Below are 16,383 nucleotides of genomic sequence, written 5' to 3' on the forward strand. Positions count from 1 at the left end.
ACCCTGCCCCATCCCCATGGGGGTTCCTCACTTACCAAGTAGCAGTCAGGCAGCAGTGATTCAGGGTGCAGTCTGGCTGGTTCTTGCTGGCAGCAGTGGCGGGAAGTGAAACAGAGTGTGAGCCGCCTATAGGCTGTCCTAAGTGAGGCCCGCCCTGCTGTCAGCAGGCCAGGTCTGTCCCTCCCCAGCATTACCTCCTCGTGACTCTGCAAAGGCCTCAGACCTACCACTGTGGGGCTGTGGGCCCCGCTGGCTAGCACAATGCATCAGAGCCCTCATACCATGGGAGGCAGCTGGCAGGATAAGGGCAATGTTGCCCAGCCCTTGGGGAAGGCTAGCACCAGGACCCTAGCCTGCCAGGCACCCCTGCTGTGGCCACCTTACACCCACCCCTTGGCCCCACTTGCTCAGGTCTCCCTGGTGTAGGCCCGGGCTGACAGTTGCCTCCTCCCTCCTCCCTCGTCACACAATGGTTTCTTCCCATGGCCTCAGCCCCAAAGCTATGACTCATGATAATTCCACAGGCAGGGCAGGGCAGGGTTCCTAACTCAGGGCAGATTCATTACCATGGGGACAGGGTCTCAATTCCAGCCAGGGACAGGAAGAAGGATCCCAGCCTTCCCTGGATCTGGCTCCTGCTCCATCCCTCCCACTCAGCCGCCACAGATCAGACTCAGGAAACATCACAAGGCTAGTGTGTTCTCAAACAGCCCTTCACTGTTTTTAATCAGTTGATGTGGTGAGGGAAGTAGTGGTTCTGGTGCCACCATGTGGCTCAATGCTCACTGGCCTCAGCTACAGTCCATCTCGGGGTCATCGGTATCGGTTTCAGCAGCACAGAGGTCATCCAGGGCTGCCTCTGAGCAAAGAGAAGAGGGGTTTATGGTAAAGGCCTGGAGGTGTTGGGCACAGGTGGGGGGGAAGACCCACCGACTGCTCCTCCCCCACACCCAAGGGAACTAACCAGTCCCTTCCACGCCCAGGCCTTGATCCCTCAGCTACTGCAAGCAGAGTGATAAAAAGTTAATTCAGACAGGGATGTTTCTGGAAAAACCAGAAACCAGAGTGGCTCTGCCAGGCCAACTCAACAGATACAAGCAAAAGGCAGCCTGATATGCTGAGAGGAGTCTGAGCAGTAAGGCCAATATGACCCCCGTGCCAGCAAAGGCTGCTTGGAGGGAAGACTGCTGACTTATGGCCAAGAAGTCTGACCTGTCCATGAACTTCAGAGAAACTCCACATGTGTGTTGGGCAGGGGGTGGGGGTACCTCCTGCCGGCTCACCTTCACAGTCGGCCACATCAGGGAGCCCTCGAATCAGCATGCTGACCCCTGGCATCACCTGGTCATACTGATGCAGGACCTCCACGCAGTGCACAGTGAAGAGCTTATCCTTCTGGGACAGGCCGTGCAGCAGCAACACTGTGTCCCGCAGACACCGCACTGTCCGCCTCTGGCAGTCTGTCCTTGGGGACCCCCCTGCCCTCCGTACTGTCAGCCACTGTCTGTGCAGCATCACTGTGAGTGCTCTGACCACCTAGGGAAGAGTGAAGGCCAAGGCCGCGTCTCAGGGCTCCTGCACCTTCACAACCTGCTCAGCTGGACAGCACCCTTCCTGGCCACTCCAGGCGAGGAGGGTTCTGAATGATGGCAGAGGGTTAGAAGGAGCAGAGGGTCCTTGCATAGGGTCACCTCATCCCCCAACAGAGCTGCCACGCTGTTGGCCTCTGGGGCACTCACCTCCACGTTGCACTGGCAGTTAGAGCCAGTGACTGGGGAGGAGGGGCTCTGCACGCCAAGCTTAGCCAGGAGCCACACGGCCTAGAACAAGAACAGACTGTTCCATCTGTGGCAGAATGAGACCCTGATCACAGTGAGGGCTTTCTAAGGCTTCTCCTACAAGTGCTCTAGTTGCCTTAGCAACTGCCTGTCTGTACAGCAGGATCCAAGAAATGGTGTTGTGGGGCCTTCTCAGGCTAGACTATGGGCTAATACATGTGTCTCGCCAGTGACCCACCTGCCTCTGGGCCCCAAAGCCAGGATAGGACCCATTATCAGGCAAATCTGCCAAATTTCAGGACATTCTTAGGTCCACCTATATGGCTTCCGTGCAGTGTGGAGCCCTCAAACTGAGTTTGCTTTGTTACCAAAATGAATTAAGCCCCGTTCTCCCCAGAAGGAGTAGGAACAGTGGCCCTTAGGTGGAGTGGGATGGTGAGCAGTTCGCAGAGGGGGCTCAGGAATTTACCTCTTGTTCTAGTTGAAGCCACTGGGTCTCGGAGGCCACTTTGTCAGGCCTTGATGTGATGTACATGTACAGCAGCAGGAGGAGACAGCCTTCTGAAAAGGACGCCCCACCTCTCGCTCAGGGTCTCCCTTCTTACCCGGAGCCCAGGGCACAAACTACAGAAGCCCTGAAGAGGCCTCTGACCTGCCCCTGCCACCACCCTTGCTTCCAACCTGCAGGAGCAGCCCAGCCGCCCACCCCTGCCCTGCTTTACCTGAGTGGGAGCAGAGTTGAGGGGCCAGCTTCTCATGGTCCACCAGGAGGGAGAGGAGCTCAACAGTCAACAGCACACTGGGCAGGGGGCTCTCGGGGCTGAGGCACTGTGGCAGCACCCGGAACACACACTGGAACCTATAGCACAGGGGCCCAGAGGGACAGGACACTGATAACCCAATCCCACAACTTCACTGGAGGCAACAGGAAGTTTTGAGCAGGTCGTACAGGGAGCTGTGGTTCAGACCTGGGTTCAAATGCTGGCCGACCACTACCACCTACTTGCTAGTACATCCGCTTCCTATGAATGAGTGGGTACTGGCCTCCATTGCAGTATTGCTGTGGCTTAGGACAGGCCCTTACCAGGCACAGTGCCACCTGTAAACAGGGGATGCCTCCCTGGACCTGGGGTGCCTTGCTTCCACATTGCTTGTGGGTGCTTTCCACCTCTGCTCCCAAACAGGGAGGCAAATCTTAACTTGGGTGTGAGAGAATGTTATGATCCCCCTATCTGAGGACTGGTCAGGCTCCAGAAGTGACAAATGCAGACTTGGCTAGGGTGGGATTTTATGAGACCACTTGCTGAGCAGAGCATTTTTGAAAACATCAGTTCCTCTGTCACCAAGTATGAGCAGGTACCTACTTGGAGAGTGCATGGGTGAGGAGTTCTGGGCACACTCTCCCCCAGGTTTCACAGGCACAGAAAACAAAGGAACTAAGTCCCAAGACAACTACTGCTATTTGCTTAACCCACACAACCCCATGGGTGAGAAGAGGGGCAATTCTACATGTCCCCCTGCAAGCATCTGCAGCACCTCAGTACACACCATCGAGGGTTGAGAATATTCCTCAGTATGCCATTATGAAACAACTTCTTACTATTTGGAGTGAAATCATTTTAGAGCAAATCCCATACAGTGGATAAGCTGCATGATTTCAGTTGCAGGTAGTGTGAACTTTGTGGGACACTGGGGTTTAACCTGGTGGTTACTCAATTTCACCATGAAGTTAGAAGTGGTCTCTAGTCCACGTGTAAAGTCCCTGAAACTATCTGCAAGAAAAATCCATCTTTATGTATGACACAGTGGTTTCCAAATTATTTTTCAGAACCTTCTTTAAAATTTTTTTTCCAGAACCCCCAAACACACAATGTAGTCCTACTATTGTCTGAAGCTGGGGATAAGACCTCTGCTCAAAAGCCACTGCCATCCTAGTACCTAGGGTTGACCCTGGACCTATGTCTACACCAGATGTGGTATGAAAACATGGGTCTAAGGGGATAATTTGTCCTCAAGCCTGGGTGGGCAGAGGTGCCCTTTATGAGACTACAGTCTCCCTGGCTACTTGTGTCTCACTGCACATTGCTTTGGAGCCTTGGTGGCACATGTCCTTAGCTTTCATTCCAAGGTGAACAGGAAGCAGTGTCGTAGTGGGGTTCAGCCTGAAAGGATGTAGGGATTCTGAAGAGAAGCACCAAGTGGGAGGTGGTGTCAGACAATGATTAGGGGCAAGTCAAGGAGCCTGGCTTGAAACTCACCCAGCATGCTCTCTATTCATATTCATATAACAAATACTGAGTGCTTATAGTGAGCCAGGCTCCATGCTAGGTGTGAGGATGCAGGGCTTGGAGGCTGTCACGTGAACTAGTGAACAGAAGGTCTCTGTCTGGCCTAGTAAGCATCCACTAAATAGCTGTTTTTCCATGTCCTCATGAACAAGCTCAACAGGAATGGAATGATGGTATATCTACTAAGAGGAGTGGTAAAAAGTGGTTCTTGGGATTCATTCAACACCAATGAAACAAGCAACCAGCCACTATGAGCTAGGTCTGTGCCAGAAACAGGTGATGGTTCTGAACCTATGGAGCTGCCTACACTACACTAAGGTACTGTGTCCAACTCTGAGGACTACCTTCAGGATGGACTGGACCAACCAGAATATCCTCAAATGGAAACCAGGATCCAGAAGTGTTTTTAGGCAACAAGTGTGCTAAGCTCAGAGACTAAAAGCTTAAGGTAAGTGCAGCCAGTAGAGTTACTCCAAATAGGAACTGGCCTTTTGGTGGCATGCTGACAGGGAGGCAGGATTACTGAATGAGGGGATGGGCTAGATGGTGTTTACAGTTCCTCCCAGTCTTAAGGCTCTGGAATCCCAAGTTAGGAATTTATGACAATAGTGTTCACAAGCGAGGTTCACTATACAACCACTTCTAACAAACCTTAAGAGGAGCAGGTAACCTATGGCTCATGTCAGAGTAGGGCACAATGATGATAGGCAGATTCCCAGCAAAGTCAGCTTATGGGCTGCAGACCTACCCCACACCCTCTGCTTCCTTGGGGAACTTCACCAAACTTAAATGTGGTGTGATACACAGTCTTCATTCATGGCTCAGGTTCAGGACTCTTGGTTCAGCCTTTGTCCTACAGACAGGACATGTTTCCATAGTGGCTAAAACCCTTCTTTCATCACATGTCTTTTGCTTACTTGCTGTACAGAGGCAGAATTAAGCCAAATAAATCACTTCCTTGGTTCTCCTAACACCTGTCCCCACTCCATCACTCCAGAACTCCCTGAACGAAGTCTTAGAGTGTAAAACCAAGGTTTAGCACTGAGCAGTATAGATAAGTCAAGATGTGGGCAAAGTATAAGGGCCACAGGACAGACCTCAAGAGGTCAGGTAAGACCCACGAAGAATCATGACTCCCAAGCTGTGTTATACCTGGGCAGGAAATCAAAGGAAGCGTTTTCAGCTAATTTCACCAAAATCTTAAGACATTGGCTCAGGACACTGGCTTGAAGGTGACCTGTTGCTGATGAAGAGAAACTCAACAGGTGAAGAAGCATCTTCAGTAGTGGATGCTGGCCTTGGTCATTGGCAAACCCCCTTGGGGCTGAGGACACATCCCTATGATCTTGTCTGTGAACCTGGCTCTGGTTTCCTTCCCTAGCAGCAGAATCCACCCCTGCATCTGACAGTAATAGGTGGACGACTGCTCCGCTGTGGCACACCAGGTGCTGAAGAACACTGAGTGAAGCCACAGAGAAGCCTTCCATGTTGCAAGGTGAGTCCTCGAGGCTGGCCTCTCCCCCAGAGCTCACGCAGGAGGAATGTGTCGGTGAGTCTCCAGGTGCTCCATTTCTCTTGGCTGCTGCCAAATCTTGCAGAGCCTGGCAGTGTAAGCCGATAAAGAACTGTACCAGGGGGAGGAGATGCACAGCTCCAGGAAGCTGGCAGAGTGGGAAGGCCCTTCTGCCTCCCTCTGCTGGGTCTCCATCAAACGAGCTTTCATCCCTGGCAATCAGATTCAATCCAGTGAGTGCCAGGTTCTGTGCTTCTTTCAGGGCCAAGAGGGGAAATGACCCATCGCGAGAACCTGTGGTTCTAAGGCTTGAAATCCCAGTCAAGGTACTAGCAGCAAATACAAAAGAAAACATAAGTATGAGATGGAGACAAGGTCAAGGGCCCCAAACAACCTGCCTGCCAAATTCTCTAGTTTCCCCCCAAGCACACAGACCCCCCAGGCTGGCCCAGACCAGAAAGGGACTTGCTTCCTGGGAACTTCTTCCTAAGTGAGCTTTTTAGGAGTCTGAGGCTTACCTGCCAAACCCCAGTGGCTGTAGCAGGGTGCCAGTAGGAGCCTCAGAACAACTGCTCAGGAGGTGGCACAGACCTAAAGATGACCCTGGGATCAAAGGCTGCTTCAGGAGAAGGTTTATGAGAATGGAACCTGTAGAAGACAAGGTGATTCTAGACGGTTCTAACAAGGGAGGCCTTTTCTAAGGCTTGAGGGAAAAGTGAGGGTTTCTTGGATGCTAACTGTCATCTAAGCTACCCTTAAGCTCCCTGTGGGTGCTGAGGGCTCTGGGACATACCTGTTTTGGACCCTTCTATTTTACAGTCTTCTGCTTAAGTCACAGACTACTATTCCCCGGGACCCTCTGAAGGACTACCTGGGGTGCTGGTTTTCAGAGGCATTTCTATTGTAGCTCTGCAGAGGACTACCGGAGCTATGCTGGCCTTCTGCACAAGGAGCAGGGGTTCTGGTACCTTGAGTGTTTGATCTCTGCATCCAGCTGTCAATTAGACTTTTCTGGGATTCTTCTTGCTTTACGGGGTCACCTCCCATACTGTGGCTCTTATTCTCTACAACTAGATAAAACATGAATCAAATCTTGAGCACAAAAGCACAGGCACATCAGAAACTCTTGAATGTAACACATTTTTAATTTACTTTTTTTAAATAAACTCTACCATCAACATGGGACTCGAACTCACGACGCTGAGATCAAGAGTCGCAGGCTCTATGGACTAGAGGCCAGCCAGGCACCCCATACTGAGTTTAAAACAAGAGCCATGGGCAGCCCGGATGGCTCAGTGGTTTAGCACCGCCTTCAGCCCAGGGTGTGGTCCTGGAGACCTGGGATTGAGTCTCACATCAGGCTCCCTGCCTGGAGCCTGCTTATCCCTCTGCCTATGTCCTTGCCTCTCTCTCTCTCTGTGTCCCTCATGAATAAATAAATAAAATCTTAAAAAAACAAACAAACCAGAGCAACTCAAGAATCCTCACATTTTTGCCTTCCTCATGCAAAACAGGAACTCATACAAAGGAAGGAAAGGGGAAGGGGGAAGGGGGAAGGGGGAAGGGGAAGGGAAGAGAAGTTGTTTGCCCCACTTTAAAATGAAGCAATATGGGACACCTGGGTGGCTCAGCGGTAAAGCATCTGCCTTCAGCTCAGGGCGTGATCCTGGAGTCCCGGATCAAGTCCCACATCGGGCTCCCTGCATGGAGCCTGCTTCTCCCTCTGACTGTATCTCTGCCTCTCTCTCTATCTCTCTCTGTCTCTCATGAATAAATAAAATCTTAAAAAAAAATGAGGCAATATAACATAAAAGCACTAATCACTAATACTTATGGTGGTTATTCTGTGCCAGATAGACTCTGTTCTAAGAGCTTTACCCATGTTAGCTTATTTGTTCCTCAAAGCAACCCTAAGAGCAAGTGTTATCATTAGCACTATTTTATATCTAGGAAAACAGAGGCACAGGGGTTAAAGGACTTGCTTACCCACATCACACAAGCCAGTAAGTAGTGTGATTTATGTTTCTGCCCGGCCGGTAGGCAACATTGCCTGGTCCTAACAATTATCCTATACTGTTCCCATATTTGCCAGATGCCAAAAATGTGAATGGTTGAGGTTCTCAGAGGTGGCGTGATGGCCAATGACTTGAAAGAGTTGATGGTGGTAGGAGAGAGGCAATATATCTGAATTGTAAGATAAACTGACACAACACATTCTCACAGTGAAAATCTACCAGTGCTAGATTGTGTCCCTCTCTATAAAGCAGTAGCACACCCTCAGTCTGGACTCAGTGGCACAAACTCAAGGTTGAAAGGAACACAAGTTCCTGTATATGAGCTAGGTTCCTTGTATGTCAATGGATGTCAACTGGGGAGGTTTTAAATTATACCTGGAAATTCTAGACACACTTCTCTTCAGAAGGTGCAGCCTAGTTTCCTTCCCCTTGAACATGGCTTCTAAGGAACAGACTGTGGCAGAAGCGATGATACAAGATTTCTAAGGCTAGGCCATAAAAGGGCTAGCTTCCACCAGCTCTCTCTGGTTTGTTACCGCTAGAGGAAGCCATCCACCAGGTTATGAGGTCACCCACGTAGCTTTGTGGAGAGGCCCACATGTGGAGAACTGCATTGCCAGTCATGTGAGTAAGCCACTTTGAAACAGATTCTCCAGCCCCAGACAACCCTTCAGTGATTCCAGTCCCCATAGAGACAAACCATCCCCACTGTGCTCTCTCAGAATTGTTGTCCCACAGAACCAGGAGAAATACTCATTATTGTTTTAAGCCACAGGTTTGAATAATTGGTTACACAGCAATAGACAAGAGACAGACTGACTTACCCTCTCTGCCCACGAGGCACTTATATCCTGGCTCTGTCTGGAAGGGGTGGGGAAGGGACATGTTAGCACTAAAAGACTCCTTTGTAGGGAAAGATGGTTTTCCAAATTGTGGAGAAGAAGCTTCTGGCTTTATAGCCACAGAAGGGCTTTTCCTAGGACTAGAAAAAGTTAACTATGAAACCAAAGTAATGATTTTGCTAAAAAGCACTTAAAATACCTGGTTATAAAACTTCTAATTTGTTTAAGTGTTAAACTTTTCATGTCTAGATGCTTTGACCAAAGGTTTTATCTATTATATATTTGTCATTCTTTGTCAGGATAGCAGTGCAAAATTCAAGGCATTTTGATCCAAATTGTTGAAAAACTCTTTGATGTCTTTATTCTTCTAATCACCCAACATTGGCCATAATTCCATTGCTATTTCCAATTCCACCAAAATATGTTTTTAATGTACAACAACCTCTTATTTAATAGTCCCCAGCGGCTGAATTAAAAGATTTTCAGTAGAAAGAGGGTCTGTTAAAAGGCATGTTGGGTCCTACAACTTGAAAATTGAGCCAGGTACTCAGTGCCAGTGTCTTTGTGTTAGAGAAGCAGCTCTAACACTCTGAGCGCATCAGACAATGCCAAGACCCTTCTGTCCGAGATGTGTGAGGAGGTGAGGATGGATCTCCTCCACTCTCCTGTCTTACCTGAACTAGGCAAGGCAAGAAGAGTTCAATTTTATACCCTTTATGAGCAAAGGCAGCAGAATGTTCAATACCAGAAAAAGATACCCTGATTCATATTGTTCAAATTTCAAGGCTGGGATCAACAGCATGCCAGACTTCTCTGGCAGGCAGGGGGTAGGACAAGACCATTAAGAAGCTGATCACAGGGATCCCTGGGTGGCGCAGCAGTTTAGCGCCTGCCTTTGGCCCAGGGCGTGATCCTGGAGACCCGGGATTGAATCCCACGTCGGGCTCCCGGTGCATGGAGCCTGCTTCTCCCTCTGCCTGTGTCTCTGCCTCTCTCTCTCTCTCTCTCTCTCTCTCTCTGTGTGTGACTATCATAAATAAATAAAAATTAAAAAAAAAAAAAAAAAAAAAAAAGAAGCTGATCACATCTGCAGCAAAGGCGGGGGCTGTTGGACAAAGGTCCCCCAGGGCAGCAAATGAGAAAAAAATGTGCCAGGTAGCTGGCATTGAAATATGCTTACACATGGGGCAACATCAGTTATCTGAAACAAATTACATAAAAATGAAGACTGGGCCACCCCAAAAGTTCAGAGAGCATCTTTCCAGCCTTTTTTAGTCCTGAGTAAAAAGTCCTACAGAGAGGAAGCCATTCTAGAGTGTGAGGTCTTTATGTTGTAATGCACTAGACCATTCATGCCTCATCTAAACCACCTTTGAGGCCTTCAGGAAAGAGGGTCTATGTCCAAATGACAAAGTTTAAATGGCCTTCATTCAAGACTAGCCTGACCTTGTTATTCATATTTTCTACTAAACCATGCAAAACAACTCTCCCTCTAGCACCATCATTACCTGGCATGGGGAATGGAGGGAGCAGCCAGTTTATTTGCTCGTTCGCTGCTCTGAAGCTTTGTCCTTAATTCATTCATCTCTGCATCTTTAAATTGAAGTTCAGACTGCAATGATTGGAGCTGGAAGGCAAAAGCAACATACTTGTGGCAGCCCCATCAAACATGTGAAAATATCTCTGGGCTTCAAAATTTCAAGCTCATTAAGGAAAAAAAAACAATGAGAAATAAGTATGAAAGTCTGCTGTGACACAAATGTCCTTTCTACCAAGTTTTAGCTTTCTTCCTGAAAGTCAGCATGGTATTCTAAAAAAAATATGTTGAGGGCAGCCCCGGTGGCTCAGTGGTTTGGCACCGCCTCTGGCCCAGGGTGTGACCCTAGAGACCGAGGGTCGAGTCCCACGTCGGGCTCCCTGGAGGGAGCCTGCTTCTCCCTCTGCCTGTGCCTCTGCCTCTCTCTCTCTGTCTTTCATGAATAAATAAATAAAATCTTAAAAAAAAAAAAAAAAAAATTCTGACCCGAACTATTGTGAGGTAGTTTGTGAGGGTTGAAATACCATTTACTCAGCCTCTCTAAACTTTAGCTTATCTGTAACACAAATACGTGTCTTCATGGTTGAGGGGGTTAAAGAGGAAGGATGAATGTGAACTGCCTAGCCTGGAGCTTGGCAAGATGCCTTATCTCACAGTGACATGTCAACCTTTTGATGAATGTAATGGTACACAATTCCAGGTATGGGCAGAGTATTTGGGAATTTTACCATAAGCTCACACAGCATGCGGAGACCTGCTCTGGCCTACTACCAAGAGTAAGTACTGTTACTCTCTGGGTATACTCTGTGCCAAGCACGGTACCAGTCACAGCACCAGTCACAGCAAGTGCAGGGCTTTTAAGCCTTACAGCGACCCTTCTGGTTATTTCCTGGAACAGATAATGGAAATGAGTCATAGAGTTTAAGTGATTACCCTGAGGTCTCTACTCATATGTGATAAAGCCTGGATTTAAACTCTGGTTTGTCTGATTACAACTCCCTTGGTCTTCCATCATGTATGTGGAGAGACAACTACTACTGTTAGAGCTGGGCAGTAGGTTAGTGCTTCTTTAAAGTTTGCTAATTTGCTGAATGAGTGCAGAATAAGACCCATGTCCTTGAAATTAAAGCCTTGGAAAGTCCTGAAGGAAAGTGGTAGTAGGTATGGACCTCCCCCCCACCCCCAAACCCCTGAGAAAGAATCATTTCCGTACCTCTGTGGGATTTAAATGGGAGCTATCATCTCTGTGGTGGCAGTGACTGGGTCAGGGATAGGCACCTAACTCAGGTCAGACCAATTAGAGATTTGAGATGAGGGAAGCCAAATATTCAGTCCACTCTAGAGCTATGATTTATGAATCCAAGAGCTGCTAGAGAACATATCTTTTACCATAAGGATAGAGCCTGTCTAGAGTATAGGAGACAGTAAAGATGAGTTCTGGCAAGGCTTGAGTCATTCAAAGCCTCAGCACACCTGTTTTTTACCCAGACTTAGTTATGGAAGTCAATACATTTCCTTTTGGCCTTAGCTATGTCAATTGAGTTTCTAATCTGCCAGAAAGATCTTACTTAATCCTATTTCTGGAAAGTCTAAGCTATTGATTTATTCCTGCCAAGACCAACTATCATTTCTGCCACAGCAAAGCAGTTTCATCTAATTCCTTTTCCAATCCACATGTAGAGCCTAGAAGAAAAGTATATGCAATTAACTGATAGCAGAAAGTATTTAAGACAAATAACTGTTGAAATCTTCCTGGAAGATTTATAGACACTTTGGTCAATGCTTCTAAAAGAACTCAATAAGCAGGTAAAGCTTGTGTCCAGAACAAGAAAAAAAAAAAAAAGCTCTGGGTCACCTTTTTGGAAAATTCTTTTTCCTTGTCACCAAGTGCTTGAGTTTTCTCTTGTTCGAGAAGGAAATGTGATCTTCTCTGTTCCTCTAAGATGGATTCTGTCTGATGCAGTGAGTCACGCAATATTTTTATTTCTCCATTTTTAATGAGGACTTCTTCTTCCATTGCCTTCATCTGTAAATCCCAAATCAGTCTTGTGAAAAGCTTGCAAGGGCAAGTTATATATGTGCTTGTTTCAACATATAGCAGGGGAAATGGAGAGAGCACATGTAAACCACGTTCTACAGACCAATGAGTCCTCAAATATATCCATACCTACTAGATGTCACCATGGTCTACTAGGCCCATTCATGGAACAATGGACATACAGCAAGATAGCTTAAGGACACACTGTCATCCACACATACACATTTTGCAGGTTCTAATAGGTATTAAACAATCTGAATCACACACTTCACAGATCTAGAATTTCACACTATATTCCTGGTTTTCCTAAGGATCTACAGAAAGTCATTTAAAGGATGTCTGCTGGGCAGCCCGGGTGGCTCAGTGGTTTAGCACCGCCTTCGGCTCAGGGTGTGATCCTGGAGACCCGGGATCGAGTCCCACATCGGGCTCCCTGCATGGAGCCTGCTTCTCCCTCTATCCGTGTCTCTGCCTCTCTCTCTCTCTCTCTCTCTATAAAGGATGTCTGCCTTTTGGTAAAACTGCTAAGGAAAACAGCAAGCATTATGATGTTGTGTTCCCTATATAAGATATATGCTATAAATTTGTCTCGGTGCTATGACAGAAAGTTTGTATCTCTCTCTTTTTTTTTTTTTTTTAAGATTTTATTTATTTATTCATGAGAGACACAGAGAGAGAGAGAGAGAGAGAGAGAGAGAGAGAGGCAGAGGGAGTGGGAGAAGCAGGCTCCATGCAGGAGCCTGACGCGGGACTCAATCCTGGGACTCCAGGATCACGCCCTGGGCTGAAGGCAGGAGCCAAACCGCTGAGCCACCCAGGGATTCCCCCCGTATCTCTTTTTGGACCTGGTATACAGTGTTTCCCTTCTTGACTAGTTGTTAGGAATCTCAGGATTTGATTTCAGTCTAAATTTTCTGGCTTGCTTTCCCCAGCCTTCCTCCATTTTGTGGGATGAATCTGAACTCTACTCTTGTTTTAAAACTTTTTTTTTTTAAGATTTTATTTATTTATTCATGACAGAGAGAGAGAGAGAGAGAGAGGCAGAGACACAGGCAGAGGGAGAAGCAGGCTCCATGCAGGGAACTCGATGTGGGACTTGATCCCGAGTCTCCAGGATCACACCCCGGGCCAAAGGCACCGCTAAACCGCTGAGCCACCGGGGCTGCCCCTTAAAACTTTCATATATCTTATTGTATAATGCTTTTTAAAAAAATGTTTATTTAAAAAAATATTTATTTGTGAGCGAGCAAGAGGACAAGCACAGAGGGAGAGGGAGAAGCAGACCCCCTGGTGAGCAAAGAGCCCGACATAAGGCTCAATCCCAGGGATCATGACCCAAGCAGAAGGCAGATGCTCAACTGACAAAGCCACCCAGGTGCCCCCTGTACAATGCTTTATAATACATGCATAAGTGAAGAAGTTAGCTCTAAGAACCACAAGTCACTTACCTTTTCTTTAAGTTCTTTGTATTGTGTCTGAAGTACCTCTAATTCAAAATTATCTTTAACTGGAACAAGTTCTCTGTTTTTCCCAGCAGGAGTTTTTGACATCCCATCTAATCTGGGGACCTTATGAACATCTGTAAAAAACAGTTTGCATATACTTTTCAGGATCCAACATTTTCCCACTTTAGTCAGTCAGTGCTAAAAAGAATCACTCTTGAAAGCAAATTAGAAAAAGATCTAGTAAGCAATATAGGTATTTTCCAACATAAGAACATGATTCAAACTCATAAATGATCTTTAAGAAATAACAGACCCTGCCACCCCCCCACTCCTCATCTCCCAATTTTAAGAGTCTCACCAATAGGCTAAAAAGGTGTTTTGGGGACTTCACTGGTCAGAAGTTGGAGATGTCTTATTCAACAATATTTACTGAGCACCTAGATCTAAACCAACACCTACACCTACTGAGCACCTGCCATAATCTAGTCTCTAAAGCTACAGTGGGGAGCATAATGGATCTAGTCCTCATACTCGAGCTTACAGGACATTAAAAAAAAATTCACACAAATGTGAAATTACAACTGTGATAAAACCTGGACAAGACAATAAATACAGAAGAACCTATCATAGGGGGATTTGATCCAACTGGAATGATTGGAAGGCTTCCCAAAGAAGTGATGACTGAGCTGAGAGCTGAAGAATAAGCAGGAATTAAGCAAATGAGTGGGGATGGGGGAATGGATGGGAAGAATAACTCAGTATTCAAGAAACAGCAATGTACAATTTATGTATTGTAAGAAAGCAGGGAGAATTCAAGAAATGAAGGTCACTGTGGCTCAAACCCAGAGAGTGGGAAAGGACCAGGTCATACCAGCTTTGCAGGCCATTTTAAGGACGATTTTTTTTTTTTAAGATTTTATTTATTTAGGGGCGCCTGGGTGGCTCAGTGGTTGAGTGTTTGCCTTTGGCTCAGGTCGTGACCCCAGGATCCTGGGATAGAATCCCGTATCAGGCTCCCCACGGGGAGCCTGCTCCTACCTCTGCCTATGTCTCTGCCTCTCTCTGTGTGTCTCTCATGAATAAATAAAATCTTAAAAATAAATAAATAAACAAATAAATAAATAAAAGGGGGAAATAACTACAGATACAACAGATTTTAAAAGTAGTAAATTTAAGGGTGTCTGTGTGGCACAGTTGGTTGAGCATCTGACTCTTGGTTTCAGCTCAGTTCATGATCTCACGGTCATGGGATCAATCTTCTTTAAAAAAAGATTTTATTTATTTATTCTTTTAGAGAGAGAGAGCACAAGTAGGGAGAAGAGCAGAGGGAGAGAGACAAGCAGACTCCATACAGAGTACGGAGCCCAACATGGGGCTCCATCTCCCAACCCTGAGGTTATGACCTGAGCGGAAATCAAGATTTAGAGCCCTAACCTGATGAGCCACCCACAGGACTTTGATCTTTATACTAAAGGCAGTGGGAAATCATTACAGCGCTTTCAGTAGGGATGTTCACTTGTATCTGTGTGAGACACAGCCAGATTGGAGTTCTGAAAAGATCACTCTGGCTGTGGTATAAAGTCTGACCTGTAGGGAATTGAGACTGGAAACGGGAAGACCATTTAGCAGATCATTGTACAGAAGGAAGGAATGATTGTAACATAGATCAGGAAGATAGAGAGGATACAAAGAGGATGGATTCCAAAGATGGATTAAGAAGGTAAAGTTACAGGATCTGAAAAGGAATCAGATGTATGGTCGAGGAAAGGGAACTGTTGCCTTGTGCCACCTGATAGACAGGGGCACTAGTCACTGCTGTACACAATAGTCAGTCATTGATGAACATTTTTGGAATATCTGCTTTGCCAGGCACCACACACAATGCTGGAGAATGACTGGGCTTCCAGGAGATAAATGTGTAGGATTTAATATGCCTGTGAAATATCCAAGTAGAAATGCGGGGCGCCCTCAAAACGTTTCTCCTTCTGTGAGCCCCATAATACTTCACACATTCTCCAGCTAGAATGTAAGATCCTGAAGGAAGGAGGTTTTTTGTTTTTGGTTAATTGCTAAGTATGCTGCAGTTCCTAAAGTTTTGGGCACTTAGTACAACTTACTGGTTGTATAAAGGAATAAATCTCTCATCTCTTGCCTTAGCCAAGCCCCTCTTCCGTTCTTGCGGCCCAAGGGGGCGGGGGAGGGGGAGCAAAGCCTCCCAAATCTGTCACAAGAATGGGTGGGACCCCATGTGCAGGTGTGTGGTGGTCGTGTTCCAAGGATCTCTGCTTAGAACCAAGAACTTTGTGGCCCAAACTTCATAAACCACAGTAAACTTAACCTAGTTTTCCGTATTTCAAATCGGCTGTTTGACATTCTTGATACATTTCTCCCCCAACTCAAAAGACCTTTTTGGGCACGACTGCTGCTTAAACGAAGCCGTTCTTATATATTTTAAGCACGGAAGGGTGGGTGCAAGACAGCGGGGTAGCGGTCTCTGTGGGGTTCCGAAGTCCCAGCCTTCAGGGAGGTCTGGCGAGGTCTGCACCACCCTCCGGGGGAAGGCCCCGAGGCGCACTCACTGGACGTGTCCCGAGCCGCGGCCTGGCACTGGCTCAGGGCCTGCGACGCGAGGGTGTCGAGTTCCTCCAGGTCGTCGGCTGTGAAATCCCCGTGCGCGCCGAACGGGTCTTCGGGGTCTGGGACGGCGGCCGCGGGGAAGCCCCGGGCTCGCTTGCTCGGAGGGTGCCCGGTGCTGGGGGGAGGGCCAGAGGTGGGCGCCGGGACCCCGCTCCGCCTCCGGCTGCCCGCCGCGGGGGTTCCGGCCATGCCTCCGCCGGTCAGTCTCCGAAGGCACCAAGCAAGGCCTGGTCGCCGCGAGGCCGGATCGCGGGACCAACCGCCCGCGCGCCGCCGCTCCCCTCAGCCGC

General features: G+C 47.6%; 2 protein-coding genes across 5 annotated transcripts in view; both read right to left on the reverse strand.

Moving 5' to 3' along the window:
* Positions 1–715, reverse strand: part of TREX1 (three prime repair exonuclease 1) — a 4,987-nt gene extending 4,272 nt beyond the window's left edge. Inside the window, exons 1-2 of one of the 2 annotated variants that reach the window (XM_077858956.1) lie at positions 567–715; positions 36–86 (exon numbers count right to left, since the gene is read on the reverse strand). In XM_077858956.1, the coding sequence (XP_077715082.1) occupies positions 36–86; positions 567–569 (54 nt within the window). In that variant the 5' untranslated portion in view covers positions 570–715. Of the gene's footprint in view, positions 1–35; positions 540–566 lie in introns of those variants that run through there. The other variant, XM_077858955.1, reaches the window with a different exon arrangement.
* ATRIP (ATR interacting protein) lies at positions 696–16,366 on the reverse strand. 3 transcript variants are annotated; one of them, XM_077858953.1, is made up of 13 exons: positions 16,036–16,366; positions 13,460–13,590; positions 11,829–11,999; positions 9,945–10,063; positions 8,419–8,576; positions 6,548–6,649; positions 6,098–6,227; positions 5,219–5,908; positions 2,501–2,637; positions 2,248–2,336; positions 1,740–1,820; positions 1,284–1,536; positions 696–859 (listed from the first exon to the last, which is right to left on the reverse strand). In XM_077858953.1, exons 1-13 carry the CDS (start codon positions 16,280–16,282, stop codon positions 792–794), a joined length of 2,376 nt encoding a protein of 791 aa, XP_077715079.1. In that variant the 5' UTR covers positions 16,283–16,366; the 3' UTR covers positions 696–791. The 3 variants fall into 3 exon arrangements, with proteins under 3 accessions (XP_077715079.1, XP_077715078.1, XP_077715080.1); XM_077858952.1 differs by having other exon boundaries at positions 2,248–2,339; positions 16,036–16,365; XM_077858954.1 differs by lacking the exon at positions 5,219–5,908 and having other exon boundaries at positions 2,248–2,339.
* Positions 16,367–16,383: the final 17 nt, after the last annotated feature.

The sequence above is a fragment of the Canis aureus genome, chromosome 19, assembly GCF_053574225.1.
Source record: "Canis aureus isolate CA01 chromosome 19, VMU_Caureus_v.1.0, whole genome shotgun sequence".
Lineage (NCBI taxonomy): Eukaryota > Metazoa > Chordata > Mammalia > Carnivora > Canidae > Canis > Canis aureus.

Coding starts and splice junctions, on each gene's coding strand:
- ATRIP (XM_077858952.1), bottom strand. CDS start 16,282: ATGGCCGGAACCCCCGCGGCGGGCAGCCGGAGGCGGAGCGGGGTCCCG. Junction 6,228..6,547: donor GCAGAGATCAAACACTCAAG/GTACCAGAACCC, acceptor TGTCTTCTACAG/GTTCCATTCTCATAAACCTT. Junction 2,340..2,500: donor TCAACTCTGCTCCCACTCAG/GTAAAGCAGGGC, acceptor CGTCCTTTTCAG/AAGGCTGTCTCCTCCTGCTG.